At 39.5% G+C, this 21334-nt stretch overlaps 1 protein-coding gene across 3 annotated transcripts in view; it reads right to left on the bottom strand.

The window, feature by feature from the left end:
- PIK3CB (phosphatidylinositol-4,5-bisphosphate 3-kinase catalytic subunit beta) overlaps positions 1 to 21334 on the bottom strand; it is a 190957-nt gene that overhangs the window by 102564 nt on the left and 67059 nt on the right. For all 3 annotated transcript variants that reach the window (XM_074963971.1, XM_074963970.1, XM_074963972.1), the window contains one exon: positions 1319 to 1502. In XM_074963971.1, the coding sequence (XP_074820072.1) occupies positions 1319 to 1471 (153 nt within the window). In that variant the 5' untranslated portion in view covers positions 1472 to 1502. The remainder of the gene's footprint in view (positions 1 to 1318; positions 1503 to 21334) is intronic.

Below are 21334 nucleotides of genomic sequence, written 5' to 3'. Positions count from 1 at the left end.
CAGAAAAGTGGGGGTTTTACAATCATATTTACCTATGTTTAAAATGGATGTCTCTCTTGTTTTTGTGTCACACACAAATAGCAAACGGAGTTATTACAGAGGAAACTGAATATGGGTATACATAAAGTGTTGTTGATGCCTGAAACAAATTGAGAAAAATGGAAAACATTTTCTTTAACCTATTTTGCTTACAGTAATCTTAGGTGCATCTTTCAACAACAGTTAAAAAAAATCAGGTGTGATTTTTTAAAATTTAGCTGTATCCCTTAAAGGAAGTTATATTCACAATACACACTCTTTGCTGAGCCAACAGCTACACACACATAAATGCATTGTTCCATTTTCCAAAGCCACAGCAAGACATGCTCACATAAGAGATCCAGCTCAGAGTTTCTACACTGCACACTCCACGTGCGCCTCCAGAATATATGCTGAATGAGAAATAAACTGTTCTTAACTAAATAACATTGACAGAAGTACTTTCAATCTTCATAGTCAAAACATGGTGTATGCCACAGAGAACTAGAACTAAAATCTGTGCAAGGCTCCAGGAGACAAATTCTGTTCTCAGTCACACCAAGGTAGATCTTGAGTTACTCCACTGAAGTCAATGGTGTAACTCCAAATGTATGGAGGTATAACTGGGAATAGATTGGCCCCCATGCTTCTATAGCAGACTAACTGAAACTTGCAGGATTTCTAAATTTTAAAAAACACTACATTTTGAGTTAAATATTAAAATAATATATTCAGTGTAATAGCCCTTGTGTTATTTATTTGAATATTTAATTCAAATCATTTTGCAATGTTCTCACCCTTTCAGTCTTCAACATAGATTTGGGGGTGGGGGGGGGAGACAATGTATAATTTCATCATAGATTTGTCACAGAGAAGCTAAGGTTCTGGCTGATGATTAAGGGGTGGTTGGGGGTTTTAGTTCCTGAGAAGGCACAGGAAGAATTTTGGGGTTGCGAGCTGGGCACAGCTAGATTCTGAGCTAAAATAAAATCAGCAGTGAAATAGTTAATGCTGACATTTAAAATTGTCATCATTAGTTTCAGAGGTAACACTGGATCAGAAGAATGGGAGCAGTTCACATTTCTTAGAGCTACTGTTTCATGCAGTCTACAGTCTAAGTAAGACATCGTACCAGTTTACATTTTATTCACTTTTTAAAGTTGCATCTTGGTTTCATTGACAGGAACAAGCTTCTAAAGGCCTATTAGAAGACTTTTAAACAACATTTAATATATAAAGTACTTCTCAACAAAATCAGTGATGGAGCTCATTTAAAATAGCAAGCCAACCACTAATTTACCTGTTTAATATGGCATATGGTGGCATCTCGAGGGACATCCAGGTTGATATAGGTTCCAGTTGGGAGCAGGAAGTCCACAGAGATTAAGCCATCAGCTCCTATCTGTGAATCCACTGCCCAGATGTCAAGGATGTCTGTCATGGCAGGAGGCATTATGGAACCTGAATATCATAACCACATGGACCTAGGAAAAAATTAAAATTCAGTAAAACTCAGCGTTTTATAGTCAGACACATTTTAAATTCTTCTGAGATTTTGTATAGGTCTGCTTGCACAAATCAGCTTGCAAGACTGGAGCCTAGGGATTACCAATTTTGGCTGCATGTATTCCTAGAGGTTTCATCACATAACATAACCTTTAATTAAAGATTAATCTTTAATTCTTTAATTAAAGATTAATCTTTAATTCCTGGAGACTCCATGACAATCCTGGAGAGTTGGCAATCCTACTGGAGCCTGAGATGCCTGATACTGCAAATATATGCAAGTAATCAACATCTCAGAGACTACACAAGTGACTAAAGATACTTCTGTGTGGTTGCAGGATCAAGGCCTAAATTACTAACTATGTTTAATTATATATACAAATTTTTCACTAATTTACCTACCTACCAATCTCTGTTTGAAGTAGTGATCAAAAACTTGTACATACTAGAAATGGTTAAAATACCAAATTAATAGGAAAATGGATTAATCAAATCTGTTTATATATCTGAATATATGGTAGCATGTATATTTTAATGAACTGTATGTTCTACTGCATTCTATTATGTTATCAGGAATTATCATAAATGTTTTTACATGTATCTGCAACATTTAAAATCTCAACTAATTCCAATTTATTCTAGGTAGGTGTTCACAACCCTAACAACAATAAAGTACATATTTGTACTAAGATAAGCCCCTAAATATTCCTGGGAATATTTCAGATTTGATAGCTCACCGATTACAGAAATTAACGTATTTCATTAAATGTGGTGTTCACATGTATATAAATTAAAAACGTACAGATTAAGAAATCAATTACATTCATAGTATCATAGCATCATGTGTGATATTGAATAAAAGCACAAGAGTGGAATATTTAATTTTTTCCTATTGAACTAATTAAAAAATATGAATATGAGGAACTGCAACATTATTGGGGTAAAAACAACACTGCTTTTGCATTGCATATAAACAAACAAACATGTAAATTGAAAATATTTTCTAACTGATTTGATTAACACTATATTCAAAGCTGGTGGTAAAATGTGTGACATTTAAAATCAAAGTTTAAGCTGTCATTTTCAGATATCTTAAACATAATAAAATGACAAATACCGCGTTTGATAAAATGAAATCCCCCCCAAACACATTCACTTTCAACATTTCCTAAAACAATATTTTTGATGCAGGTAAAATGCACACTGTACTTACAAAGTTCAGCAATATAAAAACAAAGCACATCTCTCCTTCAAATACTTTTTATATTTAACAAGCTTACACTGGCTGCTACCTACTCACAAATGGAGTGATTAAGGATTATAAAAGCAACATGTTTATAAGTCTATAAAACCCCTTATTGGGGTTTAATGTCTTTTTTGTCTCGGGGCAAGAATCTCCTACTCTATTTCTTTGGGAGGGTGACAGAGTTCTCATTTGCTATGAATCCAGCTAATTACCACATCTAGTTGCATTGACTAGACAACAAAAGAAACTCATGCACAATCAACACCAATATGAATCAGTTCAGTTCCTTCTTTCCGCTTGACTTCCCCACCTTTGTATTCCGAGTCTCTTTCTCATCCTCCCAACAGTCCCGCCAGTTCTTCTCTTCCCCAAGTTCTATCTTTCCATCACCCCCACCTCCACCCATACATTACCCCTTCTATCTTCCTCAAAAGCATCACTGCATTCAACATTACCCTCCAGTTGAGAAAGGCTGCACACTGCGCCCTCCAGACACAGCCAACACTGCTCCATTTACTGTAGGGTGGGTAGGGTCACAAGACTGCAGCAAAGCACTCCTTCATAGACAAAACAAGCTGTCTTTGTAGCACTCCAAACCTTTTTATCCAACAATATGAGATGACGGAATCACAGTCTGTCCAAGATTTTATTTAATCTGGTGGCTAGATTGCTAGTATATCTCTTCTGCTTTTATCCTTCTTTCCCTTCTCCTTGTTTCTGTTCTGTACTGTGGGATCATACCTGTATTATTTCACCACTAAGCACTTCTACTACAACATCAGCAGGAGAAGTGGAATTTCAATTTTAAGAATATCGGTTTTACTCATCTTCTGCGCCTTCTGGAGCCACAGAAGCGCTATGTGCAAGAGCAGCAGACTCAATTGTGATCCTCTTCTGATACACTTATGTACAGGGAAATTAAAAACAAAATGCAGCAACTGCGATGAAATCAAAATGCTGACTATTGCGGTGCTAACAAGTCTACCTTTGATGTAGTGTCTTGCTAACATGGTATTCACATTTTGTTGTAATCCTATTACCAAAAAAAAAAAAAAAAAAAAAGAGAGAGAGTCCCTCCTGGACATAAGGATGTAAAATGTTAAGCGGTAAGCATTAGTTTTACTGATGAACCCGCCTTAGCCTTTAACTCCCACACCAGTCAGAGCAGCTCCAGCTGCCCCAGCCCTTTAATTGGTTAACCATTTAAATATTTTAATCATTTAAACAGTTAACTTTTTAAATGATATTTACATCCCTACCTGGAAGTAAAGGTACCTATACATGTGGGTACATCCAGAAGCAGTGTATTATAGTTTGCCACTTTAATTTGAGTACATGACTGACAAAAAATCAGATAAATAATAGTTATGCTGTGTGTCAGACTTCATAAACACCCATGGGCTATATACGATTTGTAATTATAGCTTTATATGCAGGGGGTATTGTTTGTGCAATTCATTGACAGCCTCTTTGTCTAAGTATAGCATTAGGGAATCTCTTTATGAGATGTTATAGTCAAGCACACACTAGAACTATAGGAAAGTGCCCCCCACCCCATTTATTGGGAGGCATATGGGTTTACACTCTTAGATTCTAATCCTATTGCAGATTAGTTTTAGAAAAGAGTCTATAAATCAACTATGAAGCCCAATCACTGTGCTATCTAAGTACTTGACTGACTCTTGAAGAATGTATTAAATAGTTAAATGGCTGACAGTCCACTTTATAGCAACAGTCTCACATAAGTACAAAAAACAGTAAAACATCTTCAAGATGTAGAAGCAGACATCTATTCCACTCAAGTGTGCACATATCTAGGACGCTGAAGCCAGAAAACTTTGCTCAGTCCCTTATGGGTTCCCTCCTACCCTCGGGCTCCTCCAGAGGCTATTTAAGGGTGGTGCTGCCACAACCCTCCTCAGTTCTTTCACACGAGAATCCATGATCCACCTTCCAATACAGAGGGAATGGAGGGTGGATCATGGAATACACATCTGCACTCACATCTCAAAAAACAAGTTAGTTACAGTACAGGTAATTAACCGATTTTTCTTCAAGTGGCTGCAGGACTTTATTCCACACAGGTGACTCACAGGCAGTAATGGAAGGAGGTGGGGCTTGGAGTCAGCTTAAACAGCAACTGAAGTACTGCAAGCCTGGCTTGACACGAGTAATTGGACACGGCTGAGGTCTCATTTCTTGGTAGACAGGATTAGGGAGGTAAATGGATCAGCAGGATAGAAACAAAAATGTCTGAACTAGCTAAAATAAGGGGGAGTAGTCAGGGAAACATTTACAATAGATAAAATACGTCGGATGTTGCATGGACAGAGCATGCTGTACAGGGAATAGTTTCTGCAAGCGATCCAGCTATATTCACTTCTTGGACCAGATCCTGTGCTCCATTTAGGACTAAATCAAGAATTGCCTCTCCTCTTGGGGGTTCCAGGACTAGCTGCTCCAAGCAGCAGTCATTTAAGGTGTCAAGAAACTTTACTTCTGCATCCTGTCCTGGGGTGACACATATCCAGTCAATGCGGGAATAGCTGACATCCCCTATTATTGTTGAGTTTTTTAATTCTTATAGCCTCTCTAATCTCCCTGAGCATTTCACAGTCATCATCCTGGTCAGGTGGTCGGTAATATATCCCTACTACAACATCATATATCTTATTATTATAGATTGGAATTACTATCTATAGAGATTCTATGGTATAGTTTGGTTCATTTAAGATTTTTACTTCATTTGAGTCTATGCTTTCTTTCACGTAAGTGCCACTCCCCCACCAACACGACCTGTTCTGTCCTTTCAATATATTTTGTACCCTGGTATTACTGTGTCCCATTGATTATCCTCACTCCACTAATTTTCTGTGGTGCCTATTATATCAATATCCTCATTTAATACAAGGCACTGTAGTTCACCCATCTTATTATTTAGACTTCTAGCATTTGTATATAAGCACTTCAAAAATCTGTCACTTTTTAGCAGTCTGCTATTACACGATGTAATTGAATGGACCTCTTTTTCATTTGACTGTTTCTCATCAGATCCTACCCATACTTTATCATCTTCCATCCTCTCCTCCTCACTAGGAGGCAGAGGACCTCCATTAATAGATCCTCCCCTAAGGGATGTGTCTGTCCAAACCACATGCTCCTTCACACTTGTTGGGTTTCCCCCAGCCCTTAGTTTACAAACTGCTCTACAATGTTTTTAATTTTAAGTGCCAGCAATCTGGTTCCATTTTGGTTTAGGTGGAGCCCATCAGTTTAGGTCTTTACTACATTTTCTAAAAAGATCATTCAAAGCTAGGAGATGGCACAGAGGGATTGCAGAGTTGTTAGTGCTGCAGTCACACTTACCTCTTGCAACAGTCTAGGTTCTGAGCCAGTGAAAGTTCTGTCTCCTACAATCATGAGTCTCCCCCTATAAATCAGTTGATAGTTATGTTCCAAGGCAACGTAGCTGCCATGGGAGGTAATGGTTGTAAAAGGAGAAGAGCTCTCTCAGGTAGCTAGGGCCTAACTTATGGAGGACTTTGGCTAACATGCAGAGACTTTAAACTGTATTCTGTTCAACAGGAATCACTGCAGACAGTGGAGCACCGATGGTTATGCTCATGGCAACCTGTTCTACTAGGAAGATGCACTACTGTATTTTGTACAAACTGGAGTGTTTCAAGAGGTGTGGCTTCATTCCTAAATATACGTGAGTTACAACAGTCAAGCCTGTGTGTCAGAAGTTGATCTATCATCATGGCTATGTCCATGTAGGACAGCATTGAGCACAATCTTCTGGCCCATCACAGATGCTAGTAGGCATTTTTTGGCACTATGACTATTTGGGTATCCAATATCGCTGAGGAGTCCAGAAGGACCCTAAAGCTGAAGGGCTATTTAACTTGAATGCAGAAGCTCTTTGATAAATAAGGTATGTTACAAAGAAGGCACGTTCTATAAGCCGCTCTCTTACCAGCATCACCTTAAATTCAACTTTAGCCAGCTGCCCTTCAACCATATTCTGATTTTGGCTAAGCATGGAGAAAGCTGGAGGATGGTGCTGTGCCTGTTTAATCTAACAGAGATGTAGAGCTGGATGTTGCACTTCAGTTTGTATGGCCTAAGGAGGTCTTCCAATGGCTTCATCTACCAGTAAATGATAAATAATACAAGGGAAGACACTTGTAGGTATCAACAGGTGAGGGGCTTTGGGAGTGAAGAAACAGTAGCCCATTATGACCTGCTAGGTTCAGTCTGAGAGAAAAGGACTTGAGCCACTTCAGAAGACTTCTGTTCACCTCTGCATCTTCTATATGGAACTACAAAAATCTAGTTGTTAGAGACAGCCTGCATCAAAACTAAAGATTCAGACCTAGTAACATTTTGCTTGTGAGATGGAGTAGCAAGGTTCACCTTAAAAACAAGTAGCCATTGTTTATAACTTTTAGGAACACAAATGCTTACAAAGCAAATTTTTTTTCTCGACTCAAGACCAGCAAAAAACCTGGGAACTCCCATTCTGGAATTTTTCTTTCATTTCTTGTATATGGTTTCCAATCAGCTGGTCCTCAAAGCAAATCCATGTTGATTGAGATCATGTTAAATTAAAACACAGAAAAACTAAATACTTCCCAAGAACGGAACTGGTGCCAGCATGAACATATTTAACATTAAATTGGATCCACTTACCTATGTCAAGTGGAAAGTTTGCCCTGGCAACTGAGATTTTAAGCTTTTTTTTTTTTTTAATTAAAGAAAGTTACATTTCAAGAACATCTGGTTGCAAAGACAAAATTTTCAATATTAATATAATATCAATTCTGAAAAATCAAGAGAAATGAATACTTATGCATTAAGTTTTAAAATGAATTTTTTGCAATATTGCAAGTTGTCTAGTATTTGTGTCTCCCCATCCAATCACCCTCACCGCTACTGTCTCTGGCACATTATTGCTGTAACTAGCAATTGCCCTGATTTTTAGTGACAGGAAATTCACTTGAGCAACCTTAACTCTAATTTAACAACGTTATTTTTGTTCTACATCCACACACACACCCTAAGTCTGCTTAAAGTGTTGCCTGCTGGGGTAGTCATAAGGGAAGTGAAATCTCTATTGTAAGGCATTGGTTCTGCTATAGGTACTGCAGCAAAACAAATTAATTTAAATTTGCCGCACTAGGGATCGAGGGGAAAGGGGTGTGACTCCATTTCAATTTGAAACATGAAATTTAAAAACCAAACACTTTGTTCCACCCTCCTCTTTTTGTTAAAGATGAAAACAGATTAGTTTGTAATTACAGAACTCATTCGAAAGGAGTACTTGTGGCACCTTAGAGACTAACCAATATATTTGAGCATAAGTTTTCGTGAGCTACAGCTCACTTCATTGGATGCATTCAGTGGAAAATACAGTGGGGAGATTTATGTACATAGAGAACATGAAACAATGGGTGTTACCATACACACTGTAAGGAGAGTGATCACTCAAGGCGAGCCACTACCAGCAGGAGAGCGGGGAGCGGCGGGGAACCTTTTGTAGTGATAATCAAGGTGGGCCATTTCTAGCAGTTGACAAGAACGTCTGAGGACCCCTGCACCCCCCACTGTTCCTCAGACGTTCTTGTCAACTGCTGGAAATGGCCCACCTTGATTATCACTACAAAAGGCTCCCCGCCGCTCCCCGCTCTCCTGCTGGTAGTGGCTCGCCTTGAGTGATCACTCTCCTTACAGTGTGTATGGTAACACCCATTGTTTCATGTTCTCTATGTACATAAATCTCCCCACTGTATTTTCCACTGAATGCATCCAATGAAGTGAGCTGTAGCTCACGAAAGCTTATGCTCAAATATATTGGTTAGTCTCTAAGGTGCCACAAGTACTCCTTTTCTTTTTGAGAATACAGACTAACACGGCTGTTACTCTGAAAAAAGAACTCATTCTGATGCTGTGAACACTATTCAAATACTGATATTCAATAAAGATATAGGACTGATTGAATTTTACTATATATTTTGTAACCAATAAAACACAAACAGCAAAAAGTCCTAAGGTATTTATTTGGAATCTTTTTCTGATTTCTGACATTCAATGTAATTTATCGGAAACCTTTCAGGTTCCATTCATATTTTTGGTTAGAACTAGAAATTACCCACACGTTAACCTGCAGTTTAGAACACTGCAAGAAGCCAGGATGTAACGCACTAAACACTCATTTATTGAGATGTTTATTTAACATTCTGTTCATTAGTGAAACAGATTAGATTTAGAAACAATATCCAATCATGATTCTAGTTCTGCCACTAGCTGATATCATAAAGGTCAACGGAGAGCACGTATTTATACTGAAAACAGGACTGGTCACAGACACGGGACTGCTGTGAGAATGAGTCATGGGCCAAACTGTGTAACATGTGGTGACTGACTTAACCCTCACATCTAGTAACTGAAATTGTGCCAAGACATCTGGATGGTAAAGGGAACGATGAGAAGCATTTAAGAGATTTCAGCTAAAGGGAAAAAGTGCTATTTCAGGCTCCTAAGGTCAAAACTATTTGTGTCTACTGTCATTGTAAAAACAATTTATCATACAAAAGGAGGAAGTAATTAAGGCAGCACTTAATCTTGGTGTGTCCAGTATCTAGTTAAAGATTATTTTAGTTTACCAGCAGCATAGCTCCTTATATACCATTTGAAGTTACAAGTATTTTAAGTTGTGATTTTGCTAGATAACACAAATATTTTCCTATGTAAAGTGCAGTTCTCTGAAATATGAGTTTTTTAAAAAAAGAAGTACTTTGGTTTCATATTTGTGTATCTCAGTAATTGTAGATCAAATCTGCTCCATTGACAAGGTTCGTCTGTCTTAAATACTACCAATCCTAGAGATTCATCCAAGGATCTAAAAATTGAACCAGGTTAATTCCTGTTAGCATATCACCACCAGTAATAAAGATGCTGAAAGTCAAATTATGTCTTTGTTACATCTGTATAACCATATTATGCTCCCATTTACATTGGGGTTGCACTGGAAGGTTGTACCTGGAAGGCATAATTTGGCCTGAAGAATCTTTATTATTGTTGATGGACCAGTTGTAAAGAACCCATCTTGAGTTTTGGATACCAGGCTGATATTTATAGCAGAATCAGCTAAAAAAAATTAATTTGTTAACTGAGCAAATTTGAACTATAATCATTTAAACACAAACATGGGACCCTGCAGTAAGTCAAGCAATAGCATAACAGCTGATGTTTTGTATTAAACAACTATTTTATTGAAATTTTTGTTCCTAAAAATACACTTCAGTAGATTTGCACGTTTGGGTCTGTGTTTCAAGCATGAGACCAGGTTGGAATACCAACAGTTTCAAAGTTTTCAGTCTCTGAAGAAACTTGTAAAGTCATTTTGAGCACCCTTTCAGTTGGTGCTCCAGGTTGCCTTTATTCCTACCACAGCCAGTTCCTTTGAAAAGCAGGCAGGAACTCCTAAATAAAAGCTGATTAAAATATAAGTGTATACAAAAAAGGTAAAGCACTGAAATATAGATCCTCAGAGAACAAGTATTACAGGTAAGGAATATTTTGTCCAAGGGAACCACGAGAAGGGCTACATATATAGTTCCAAGTGACAGAGGATCAAATCTCTTTCATGGACATCCACTGATGTGGATGCTGCTCATGGATTAGATCTGCTCTTTCCACTACAACAGGAATAGTTTAGGCTTCCTTATTACACTTCCTTCCTCCTGGACTCTGGCAGCGCTACGCTCTGAGCCTGCTTCATTCTGCCACCACCTGACAGAGAATGGGGTTAGTCTCACTGCTCACTACTATGGGAACAGTGAGAGTGAGAATCCTTCCTTTCAAACCAATGGGAAAATAAAATAATTGATTTTTTATTTTTATTTTTTAATATTCTCTACCTGTTGTGACATTTGTCACAGCGTGAACTGACCCACTAAGATGTATGCGGCTCAGCCTCACATCTGTGCCAGGTGTAGCCAGCTTCCCCAGGTGAAGGAAATTAATTAATCCAGGGGTAACACAATGGGAATCTGTGGCTCACTAACCAGGCCTTTTGGGAAAATATAAAAGGCAACCTGAATTCCGTTAGGGACAGGCAGATAGTCCAGCAAGGAATCGAGGGTCATGGAGGCGACCAGGGAAAAGGCTGTCCACAGGAAATGCTTGGCAGGAGCTACCTGCAGGGAGGGACAGGAACAAAAAACGTTTAAGATGGGAGTAATGAATTGGTGAACCTGTAGGAGGCTGAAAATTTCTAGGTTTAAAATTCAACTGTTTTGATAGTAAACCAGTCCCCAGGAGGAGAGAGCAATTACAAAGTACCAAAAGTGGTGGTTTCGTTTGGCTGCAGAAGGAGAGAAACTGATGCAGCAGCGAAGTCCAAAAATGGTTAAGGACAGCGTGGTACAAAACTTCCTTTTAGAGCAGCCTGCAGATCCTGGGTGCTGAATCTGTATCCCCTTTCAGCTCTCTCAGTGTGTTTGTATATGTCAAAGTAATCTAGCCCAGCTTGCCATTTATCACCCCTTCCACTGTTTCCCTCAGCAATATTTCAGTTGCCAACATAGGTAAAGGAAGGAATACCTCTGTTTTTGGCTGGAGAGAGCATACTCAAAAAAGTTAATTCTGGAACAAATTAGGACACTGACCATGGAAAAAAGAAGCAAAGACTGGAGTCTACTTTTTGTTTAAGCCATTTCATCTTCCATTATTTATACAGCCACCAAAAAGTGAACCTCACAAAACATATGGTTGTTTTTATACTATCCTAATCAACATCAAATGCAGCGTCTTATCTTTATGAAACCATCTAGTAAGCTAAATGCTATACAGCACCATAATATACTAAAAACATGCTTTTAGTACAATATGATTGTGTTTAATTGGTTTCCAATATTTAAACAGCTTTCTATCAAAGATAATTGTAGACAGTTTTAAAACTGAAGTTAAAACTTGATTCACAAAAGTAAAAATTGACAAAATATATGATCTTTCCCCAAAATAATTACTTACATTTCCTTATGAAAACAGTAATCTTTAAAAAAAAAAAATTATACCTAGGCTTTCAGCAACCTTTAGAGCAGGGGTCAGCAACCTTTTAGAAGTGGTGTGCTGAGTCTTCATTTATTCACTTTAATTTAAGGTTTCGAGTGCCAATAATACATTTTAACATTTTTTAGAAGGTCTCTCTCTATACGTCTATATATTATATAACTAAACTGTTGTCGTATGTAAACAAGGTTTTCAAAATGTTTAAGAAGCTTCATTTAAAATTAAATTAAAATGCTGATCTTACACCGCCGACCTGCTCAGCCCGCCGCCGGCTTGGGGTTCCGTACACCTAGGGCAGCAGTGGGCTGAGTGGGGCCTGTGGCCGGGACCCCGGCTGGCAAGGGGCTGGCAGCCAGAACCCCAGACCGGCAGTGGGCTGAGCGGGGCCGGCGGCCAGGACCCCAGATCAGCAGTGGGCTGACCAGCCTGCTGCCAGTCTGGGGTTCTGTCCATGGGCTCCTGCCAGCCAGGGTCCCAGCTGCCGGCCCTGCTCAAACCGCTGCTGGTCTGGGGTCCCAGCCCTATCCACACAGAGTAGGTACCTACCTTCTCCCTGGTTCTAGACATTCTCTTCCTCTCTCTGCACTGAGATGAGGGTGGGAGTGCGCTGCGAACTGGGCTGGGGGTCATCTGGGCAGCTCCCATTTGGTGCGAGGGATGCAGGTGGGAGTGCATGCAAGAGCTCCCATTTGGTGGTGTGGATGTGGGGGGTGCAAGAGTCAGGGCATGGGGTGTGGGGGGGCTGGGTATGTGTGGGGGGTGCCGGAGTCAGGGCTGGGTTGTGGGAAGGTTCAGGGGGCAGGGCACAGGGCTGGAATGTGTGAGGGGGGTGCAGGGGTCAGGGCAGTGGCCTGGGGTCGTGGGGGTGCTCCCAGCCCCCTGCCCTGAGCGGCTCATGGCAGGAGGCTGGAGGGGATATGCCGATTCCACCCCCTTCCCCAAGGTCCCCGGAGCAGACAGCGCGCTGCGGCTCCGCTTTTCCCTCTCCCCTCCGTAGCAAGGGCCGTCAGCTGATCAGCCGCAGGGAGGGAGAGGGGCAGGAACCCAGCACGCTGGGGGAAGAGACGGGGGGGAAGTGAGAAGCTTGCCTGCCCGCAAGGAGAGAGCGGTGGGCAGGGGGCGGAGAAGAGCAGGCCGGGCAGGGCAGGATTTTTAATGGCATGCTGCTTTCTACCAGGGTAGGCAGACGGCGGCGTGCCATTAAAAATTGGCTCATGTGCCGTCTTTGGCACACGTGCCATAGGTTACCGACCCCTGCTTTAGAGCTTTTTCAGGGGGAAAATTTTTTTTTTTTTTTTTTTTTTTTAAACTCCAAAAGGGAAGGAAGGCCGCATTTATTTTCATTAAGAAAGTTAAGAATTCTACTTTCGCACATGTGCCATAGAACAAGACCAGAGTCTAAAACGCAGGTAAGGTTAAATAAAATTTTATGCCAATGAATGAATAACTGCAAAGCTTTCAAGTTGTGTTATGAAAATTTTGGATAACAGCTGGGTTTAGCTACAACCAGAAAAATTTACCCCCTAAGGAATGGCATAATGAAAATAAAGCAATTCAATTCAAAATCTCAATTCTGCAAAAATTATACACATGCTTAACTTTAAATTACTAAAAATATTTAAAAGAGTCTTATTGAGGTCAGCAGGGTTACTCCTGGGATAAAGTGTTTAAGTCTTTGCAGGAAGCAGGTCCAATATTGCAAAGGAGAAATGCAAGTCTTCTATCTTGTATATAGCCAATCTCAGTGAGCTTTGTGATATAGCAACATTAGGTACATCAAAATATCATGGTAAACGTACACAAAATTATTGTTCTCACTAACCTTAACACATGGTAGAGACCTTTTTATGAAGCATTAAGAGAAAAATTTCCTTGAAAAATATCAATGTTAACTAATCCTAAATATTAGAATGCTAACGGCTTCCAGAATAATAACTTCATCCTGAATTATTTTGGACTGTATGGTACTCTGAGGCTAAAAGCTGAACTCTGAGTTTATTATAAATCAGGGTATGATTCTTACATGTTTAATAAGAAGCATCATATTACTACGCTAAAATCATCATTAAAAAATTCCCATCCCAGCACATCCTTAAGTTCAGAGAGGCTTTGTCTCAGAGTAATGTCTATATATTGTTTACATTATGTTTGAAAATTGAATTCAGAAAGTGTCGCCATTCATCCAGTTTAAACACAAATACTGGATAGCTATTCTGGGGACAAGAACTTTGTTGGCCTGTAGGGATGAAAGTGTGAGAGACGCATGGGATGGAGAAACAGAAATGAGTTAAAGAATTTAATTTATAACTTTTATTAACACTTTCCCTTTCAGTACTCTGACAATCCTACATACTTTCTTTAAAAGTAATTATCAGCAGAAGACTATAATCTATGAGAAACATCTTGCACCTCCATCAGCATCCATTTTAAATCATATGTGGCATATATCATCAAGTTATTGACATCCAAAATTAATCCAAGTTAGCTCAGTCCTTTTAAAATAAACATGTTGGATCTTGTCTTGTATGTTTAGGTTGGAAATTTTCCTTTTCTCCTGAACTCCATATTCCAGAGATTAAATGTTTAAATAGGGACCTGGCAGAGTGTGGCGTTCCATTATTTTAAAATTAACAAAACCAAACCATAATGCAGTACCTCATCTGCTAACATGAAGAATTACAAATTATTCACCAGAACAGAATAAAAGAGTGTGGGGCGCTGGAAAGAAAAAACAAATGTATCAGCAATATAACATAAAATACTGAAGGCCTGATTATGACACCCTTACTTTGTCCAGTAGCACTTACTCTCCTGAACAGCCTCATAAGGCAAGGATACAATCTAATCCTATATGAATTCTTCATATACTTTAGAAATCAGTAGTAATTTGTACATCTGAAAGCATATTGCGTACCCCATCACCAGCCAAGACGTGATCAGAATTCCTTTAAAATGAAATACCAATACTTGACCTCAAACTGATATACTGAAAACTGGCAAAAAATGTTCAGATATGCACTAAGAAAAGGTAGTGCTCCATCATGCAGGGACTGTCTTTTTGTTCCGTGTTTGTACAGCACCTAGCATAATGGGGTCTTGGTCCATGACTAGGGCTCCTAGATACTATAGTGATACAAATAATAAATATTAAATCAGTTTATTTTAAGCTGCCTCTTTCAAACAGAAAGCCACAATTTAAATATTTACAAGGGACTAGCTTAAATGATTTGTATTTGATCAACTGAGTCAAACTTTTAAATACAGAAAAGCCTTTTCTATTCTAGTTTTCGCTGAAAACTAATATGAAGTTTTAAGTAGAAGGTAATAACAACATGAAAAACTAATTTGCTCCCGTTAACTTTATCAATTTCAAGTTCTACTTGCCCAGTATTTAACTTTGTGTGTTGTAATAACTTGTTGCAACCGTTAAACTCCACATTTCAAGATGAACACCACTGCCATCAATACAGTCTTTATTTACTACTTGTTCTGTCATGTGGCAGTCAAGAGATTAAGTAAGACTCCTGCAGCAATGAAAACAGTTAGAAAAGGCCACAACAATATCTCACTGTCCCTGGCAGACTAGAGGACAATCTAACCACAGTAATATACTAGGAAACAGCAGCAGCGTAACACATAGTCTAAGGACAAGAAACACCAGGCATTGACAACTTCATCTTTGTAATCATTTTTCTAAATACGTAAACATTCAATACTCTAAAAATCAATAAAGAACCATGAAAGGAAACATCTGAGAATGAAGGAGAGAAGGGTATCTGGTGACAAAGCTGGATAAGCAAGTTAGAATATGAAGTGTGGTTTGTTATACTTTATGACATTTTCAAAATAAAACGTCAACAAAAACCCCTTCTTCCTTACTCAAGGGAGAAATTCACATCCCTCATGCAGAGCTTGTGAATGGGATGTGTCCAAGGGAACTGATGCACACATTGGGTGATATATGGAACTGAAAACTTTTCTTCACTTAAAACTGAAAGTCAGCGTAAGAGAAGTCCCTAACCCCAAGATCTCAGTCTATATGAGACAAATGATGGAAGAAAAAGCATTAGTATTTCCATTTTACAAATAAGAACTAAGGTACAGACAGATTAAGTACTTAGACCAAATTCACACTGCAAGTCTGTGGATTTTTCTTGGGTCAATTGCATTTCCTGAACAGAGTGGAAGCACTGCGGCCTTGCTACATTTTGGCCATCTGCAGCTGTACAGATCAATTTCAACTTAAATAGTTTAACAATGAAAAAAAAATACAAATAGCATGATTAAAAACACTGAAGTCAGTGAAGCCAGAAGATGTTTTCATCCGAGTACTTTCATACACAACTGGCATTCCAAAATTATGGCAAAGCTTATAAAATTCAAAACATCTAAAACGTTGCCATGAAGAGGTTTTTCTAAATCATAAATTACTATAAATATTGCATCTATTTCCCAGGAGTCTGTTTAAACTGGCACGAACTGACTATATGCAATAAGACTAGATAGCCCCTTTTAGTGAGGACTGTTGATGAAATTCGATTTTAAAAAAATAAACAGCGTTTACCTTTCTGAGAAAAATGTAGACACATAATATGGCATATATTTTAAGCTTATTGCTTTAATTGTTGGGTAATATTTAGACTGGTATGAAAAAGATGTGTATGAATTTAAGCAATCAAGATAGATTTCTTCCTTTTCTTTTTAAACTAAATATACAAGTAAGCATTTCCAGCATCAAAAATTAAGAATTGTTGGGCTTTTTATATTGTTTTGTTCAGTTAATTTTTGTAGCCTTATTTCATTTTAACATTATTCTACCACCTCCCTCATATTTTAATCTGCATTAAACAATAAAAGTTGAGGACAAGATTTTCAAATGTGAGTACCTACAGCTGAGCTTCTACTTCCATATTTATATAGTTAAATAAAAACAGTTATCACTGGGCAGTTAAACCTCCCAATGACTCCAAGTACATTTGTAGGTTCTCAAAACAAGTGATAAAAAAAATCAGGCCTCTGTTACTAAAGTTACAAGCTTAATTTTAGGCACCCCAGTTTGAAAAGTCTGTCTTGAATTTAATTAGCTTTACTCTTGGGGGAATTCTGCGTCACTGTGCAATGCAGAATTGTGCAGAAATTAACGCTGTGTGCGCAGAATTTCCTTTCCCCCACAGAAATGGACTACAGTGCTGCTGGCCACCACTAGCGGCTGCCAAACCGGAAGAGTGCAGCTCACACATAGAAGACACTGCCAGTGGGAGGTGGAGGGAGCTAGAGGGTTCCTAGCAGCTGCAGTTCCCAGCACACCCTAAGGGAAGGAGACAGCGACGAGCAGGAAACTCCATGCAAGGTTGGGACCAAGCATCCGGCTGTTTCTCCCTCTGGATCCCTGAGCTCTGTGGGGGAGGAAGGGAGACAGGTGTCTGGGGTGTGGGGGCCACGGCTGGGCTCTGATGGGGGGAGGGTATGCACCATTGGTGTACAGAAGGATTTGGTCATGGGGTTCACGGAGAAGTTGAGGCATGTATGTGATAGCACTCCCCCACACTATACAGCTGACTTTTCTCACTCCACTACAGTAAAAATCAGTTTTGATTGGTCAAGAAGCAAGGGGGATTAAAAAGGGGTCAGCGACGCAGCTGCTGTACACGAACTCCATCTGAACTTTCTTACCGCTGTTCTCAGAATGTGTTTTCATCTCCACTGGGGCCACTAGGCACTACTGTAATACAAACAGGAATAATGCACACACTACATAGAGGATTTATTGTAGAGTGCTGTTTGAAACTTTCAAACATTCTGATTGAGTTCTGTTTAAATTTCAAAGTATTTGATAACCTCTTGATTTTATGCCAAGTATTGACAAAACATTGAAATGAAGAGATAACGATATGGATATTTAATCTGAAGGATTTGACCATTTTTATGAAGTATTTTAACCTGTAGTATTTTTTAAGAATTTAGGCAGCTCCTCAAAACAAGGGGCTTGCATTCGGGTTTGCAGTAAGAGTTTCAGTACTGCTTAAATGAAGACACTTAAATGTTCAGTATTAACTAACCTACTGCAGTCAAGAAGGGAGTATTTGCTTTCCTTAGTTATGAAAAATACCAGTTCACAGGTCTGTGACGTTGCACCCCATAATGCTTTATGGAAATATGCTTATGAAAGTAAATATGACATAACTGGAATATGTTTTATGCTAGATATGCCACGTAACATCTCTGCAAAGGTTATGATCTACTGGATATATTCATCTTATTTGTATGAATGTATCACTTTTGTATTCAAAGTTATGAATATTGGCTATGTACTTGTTTAATTTTAAGTAGCCTCAGTGAAGCAGTTGGTCAGCTTTCTGAGAAAAGATTATTCTCAGTAAGTGCCCAATCAAGAAACACTTAAGCCAACAATGAACTTGGAGATGCCAATCCACATCTGACCGTTCCCGGGAATGCGGCCTGGCTGGTAAGGAACCCAGTCATGCACGGACATGTGACTTGCCCATGTGACTCCAAATCTCCATCTTGGAGCTGGATTTTGGATAGGAGAGAGGAGGGGGTCTCCACCCACAAGAGAAAGTCTATTTAAGCCCCTGGGAGACCCCTCCATTCTGTCTTAAACTGGCTCAAAAGATAGCCTCTCCACCCCAAAAGGATACCTGAAAGAAACTGGAACAAAGGACAGTAACCACAGGGGCGTCAGTGATTGCTGGACCCAGACAAAAAGGAGGCTAGTCTGTAAAAGAAACTTATTGGAATATTTCTGAGGGTGAGATTTCATCTATAATCACTTTCTTACTTATCAGGCTTAGACTTCCGTGTTTTATTTTATTTTGCTTGGTAATTCACTTTGTTCTGTGTGTTATTATTTGGAACCACTTAAATCCTACTTTTTGTATTTAATAAAATCACTTTTTACTTATTAATTAACCCAGAGTATGCATTAATACCTTGGGGGGTGGGGAACAGCTGTGCATCTCTCTCTATCAGTGTTACAGAGAGCGAACAATTTATGAGTTTACCCTGTATAATCTTTATACAGGGTAAAACGGATTTATTTGGGGTTTGGACCCCAATGGGAGCTGGGCAGCTCAGTGTTGGAGACAGGAACACTTCTTAAGCTGTTTTCAGTTAAGCCTGCAGCTTGTGTGGGACGTGGTTTAGACCCGGGTCTGTGTTTGTAGCAGGCTAGCGTGTCTGGCACAACCAAGCAGGGTTCTGAATTCCCAAGCTGCCAAGGAAAAACAGGCTTAGAGATAGTCCCAGCACATCAGTTGGTAGCTCCCAAGGGGTTTTCTGTGATCCAACCCGTCACAAGGTCCTTCTGGGCTTTCGATAGAAATACTTGATCTCTCCTTCCCTACTAATAGTGAATACAATTGGCAGCTCATCATTGTTTCAATGTGTGGGGCTACTTCAATTTTTATTCCTTTGTTTGGAGCTGCTGTAAACACATGAGAAGTGTCTGTGGAGTATAATCAGACAGAAACTTTTTTTTCCCCAAAGCTGGCAATATTTTAGAATAAAAATGGTCCCCACTAAAAATCATTGTGTTGAAAGTCTATTAAAGAACAAGCATTACAAATGGAATTCTATTTCATATGTATGAATTTTGCATTAAATTCCTTTTGAGTTTGTTATAAAAATGTAATGCATTTGAAGACCACAAGGTCCTTTCATGTTGTTATTTTTGGCCATGACCTTTCTAGGACATACTAGACTGGCCCGGAAAACCAATGCATAAAGTAAAAATAACCTTTGTTCTTCTGGTTTTAACTATTCTTCCTTCATCACCACAACATGCAAGTTACATCCAGATGCTAAATCACAGAATCGCAGGATTAGAAGGGACCTTGAGAGGTCCTCTAACACAGTTCCCTGCACTCAAGGCAAGACTAAGTATTATCTAGACCATCTCTGACAGGTGTTTGTCTAACCTGCTCTTAAAAATCTCCAATTACAGAGATTCCACAACCTCCCTAGGCAATTTATTCCAGTGCTTAACTACCCTAACAGAAAGTTTTCCCTAATGTCAACCTAAAAATCACCTTTGTTGCAATTTAAACCCATTGCTTCTTGTCCCATCCTCAGAGGTTAACAAGAACAATTTTTCTCCCTCTTCCTTATAACAACCTTTTCAGTACTTGAAAATGGTTGTGTGTCCTTCCCCTCCGTACTAGTCTTCACTTCTCCAGACTAAACAAACCCAATTTTTTCAATTTTCTAGATCTTTAATGATTTTTTTCCACTCCTCTGGACTTTCTTCAATTTGTTCACTTCTTTCCTGATATGCGGCGCTCATAACTGGACCCAGGTTTAATCAGCACAGAGTAGAGCAGAATTACTTCTTGCGTCTTGTTTACAACACGCCTGCTAATGAATTCCAGAATGATGTTTGCTTTTTTTGCAACGGTGTTACATTACTGATTCATATTCAGCTTGTGATCCAGATCCCTTTCTGCAGTACTCCATTCTAGGCAGTCATTTCCCATTTTCTACGTATGCAATTGATTGTTCCTTCCTAGGTGTAGTACTTTGCATTTGTCCTTATTTGCTTCAGACCATTTCTCCTGTTTGTCCAGACCATTTTGAATTTTAATCCTATCCTCCAAAGCACTTTCAATCCCTCGCAGCTTGGTATCATCTACAAACTTTATATCTGTACTCTCTATAACATTAGCTAAAATCACTGATGAAGATATTGAACAGAACCGGACCAAGAACTGATCCCTGCAGGACCCCACTTGATATGCCCTTCCAGCTTGACTGTGAACCACTGATATCTGTTTGGAAAACTATTACCAGAAGTAGTTATGCACACACCTTATAGTAGCCCCATCTAGGATGTATTTCCCTAGTTTGTTTACAAGAAGGTCATGCGAGACCGTATAAAACGGTTACTTACCTTCTCCTATCTGTTGTTCTTCGAGATGTATTGTTCATGTCCATTCCAATCAGGTATGTTCGTGTGCACGTGCACAGTAGCCAGAAGATTTTTCCCTAGCAGCATCTGTCAGGTCGGCCTAGGTGCCCCCTGGAGTCGCGCCATCATGGTGCTCAATATAGACCCCAGTCGACCCGCCACCACTTCAGTTCCTTCTTGCTGGTTACTCCAACAGAGGGGTAGGAGGGTGGGTATTGGAATGGACATGAACAACGCACCTCGAAGAACAACAGTTACGAGAAGGTGAGTAACTGTTTTTTCTTCAAGTGCTTGTTCATGTCAATTCCAGTCAGGTGACCCACAAGACTAAATTCAGGAGGCAGGGTTGGAGCCTTCTGATTGGAGCACTGCTTGTCGGAAGGCTGCAGCGTCTCTCGCCTACTGGGTAATAGCACAGTGCGTGATGAAAGTATGATGTGGTCCTCCATCCACAGTGGGGACCTGCACCAGGAATGCTGTTACTGAAGCCTGGGCCCTGGTAGAGAGCGCAGTGACTCGGGGTGTGGGAACCCCTGCTAGGATGTAGGGCTCATGAATGCAGGACA

This window comes from Natator depressus, chromosome 9, assembly GCF_965152275.1.
Source record: "Natator depressus isolate rNatDep1 chromosome 9, rNatDep2.hap1, whole genome shotgun sequence".
NCBI classification, from domain to species: Eukaryota; Metazoa; Chordata; order Testudines; family Cheloniidae; genus Natator; species Natator depressus.
This window is presented reverse-complemented; position numbering and strand designations above follow the sequence as displayed.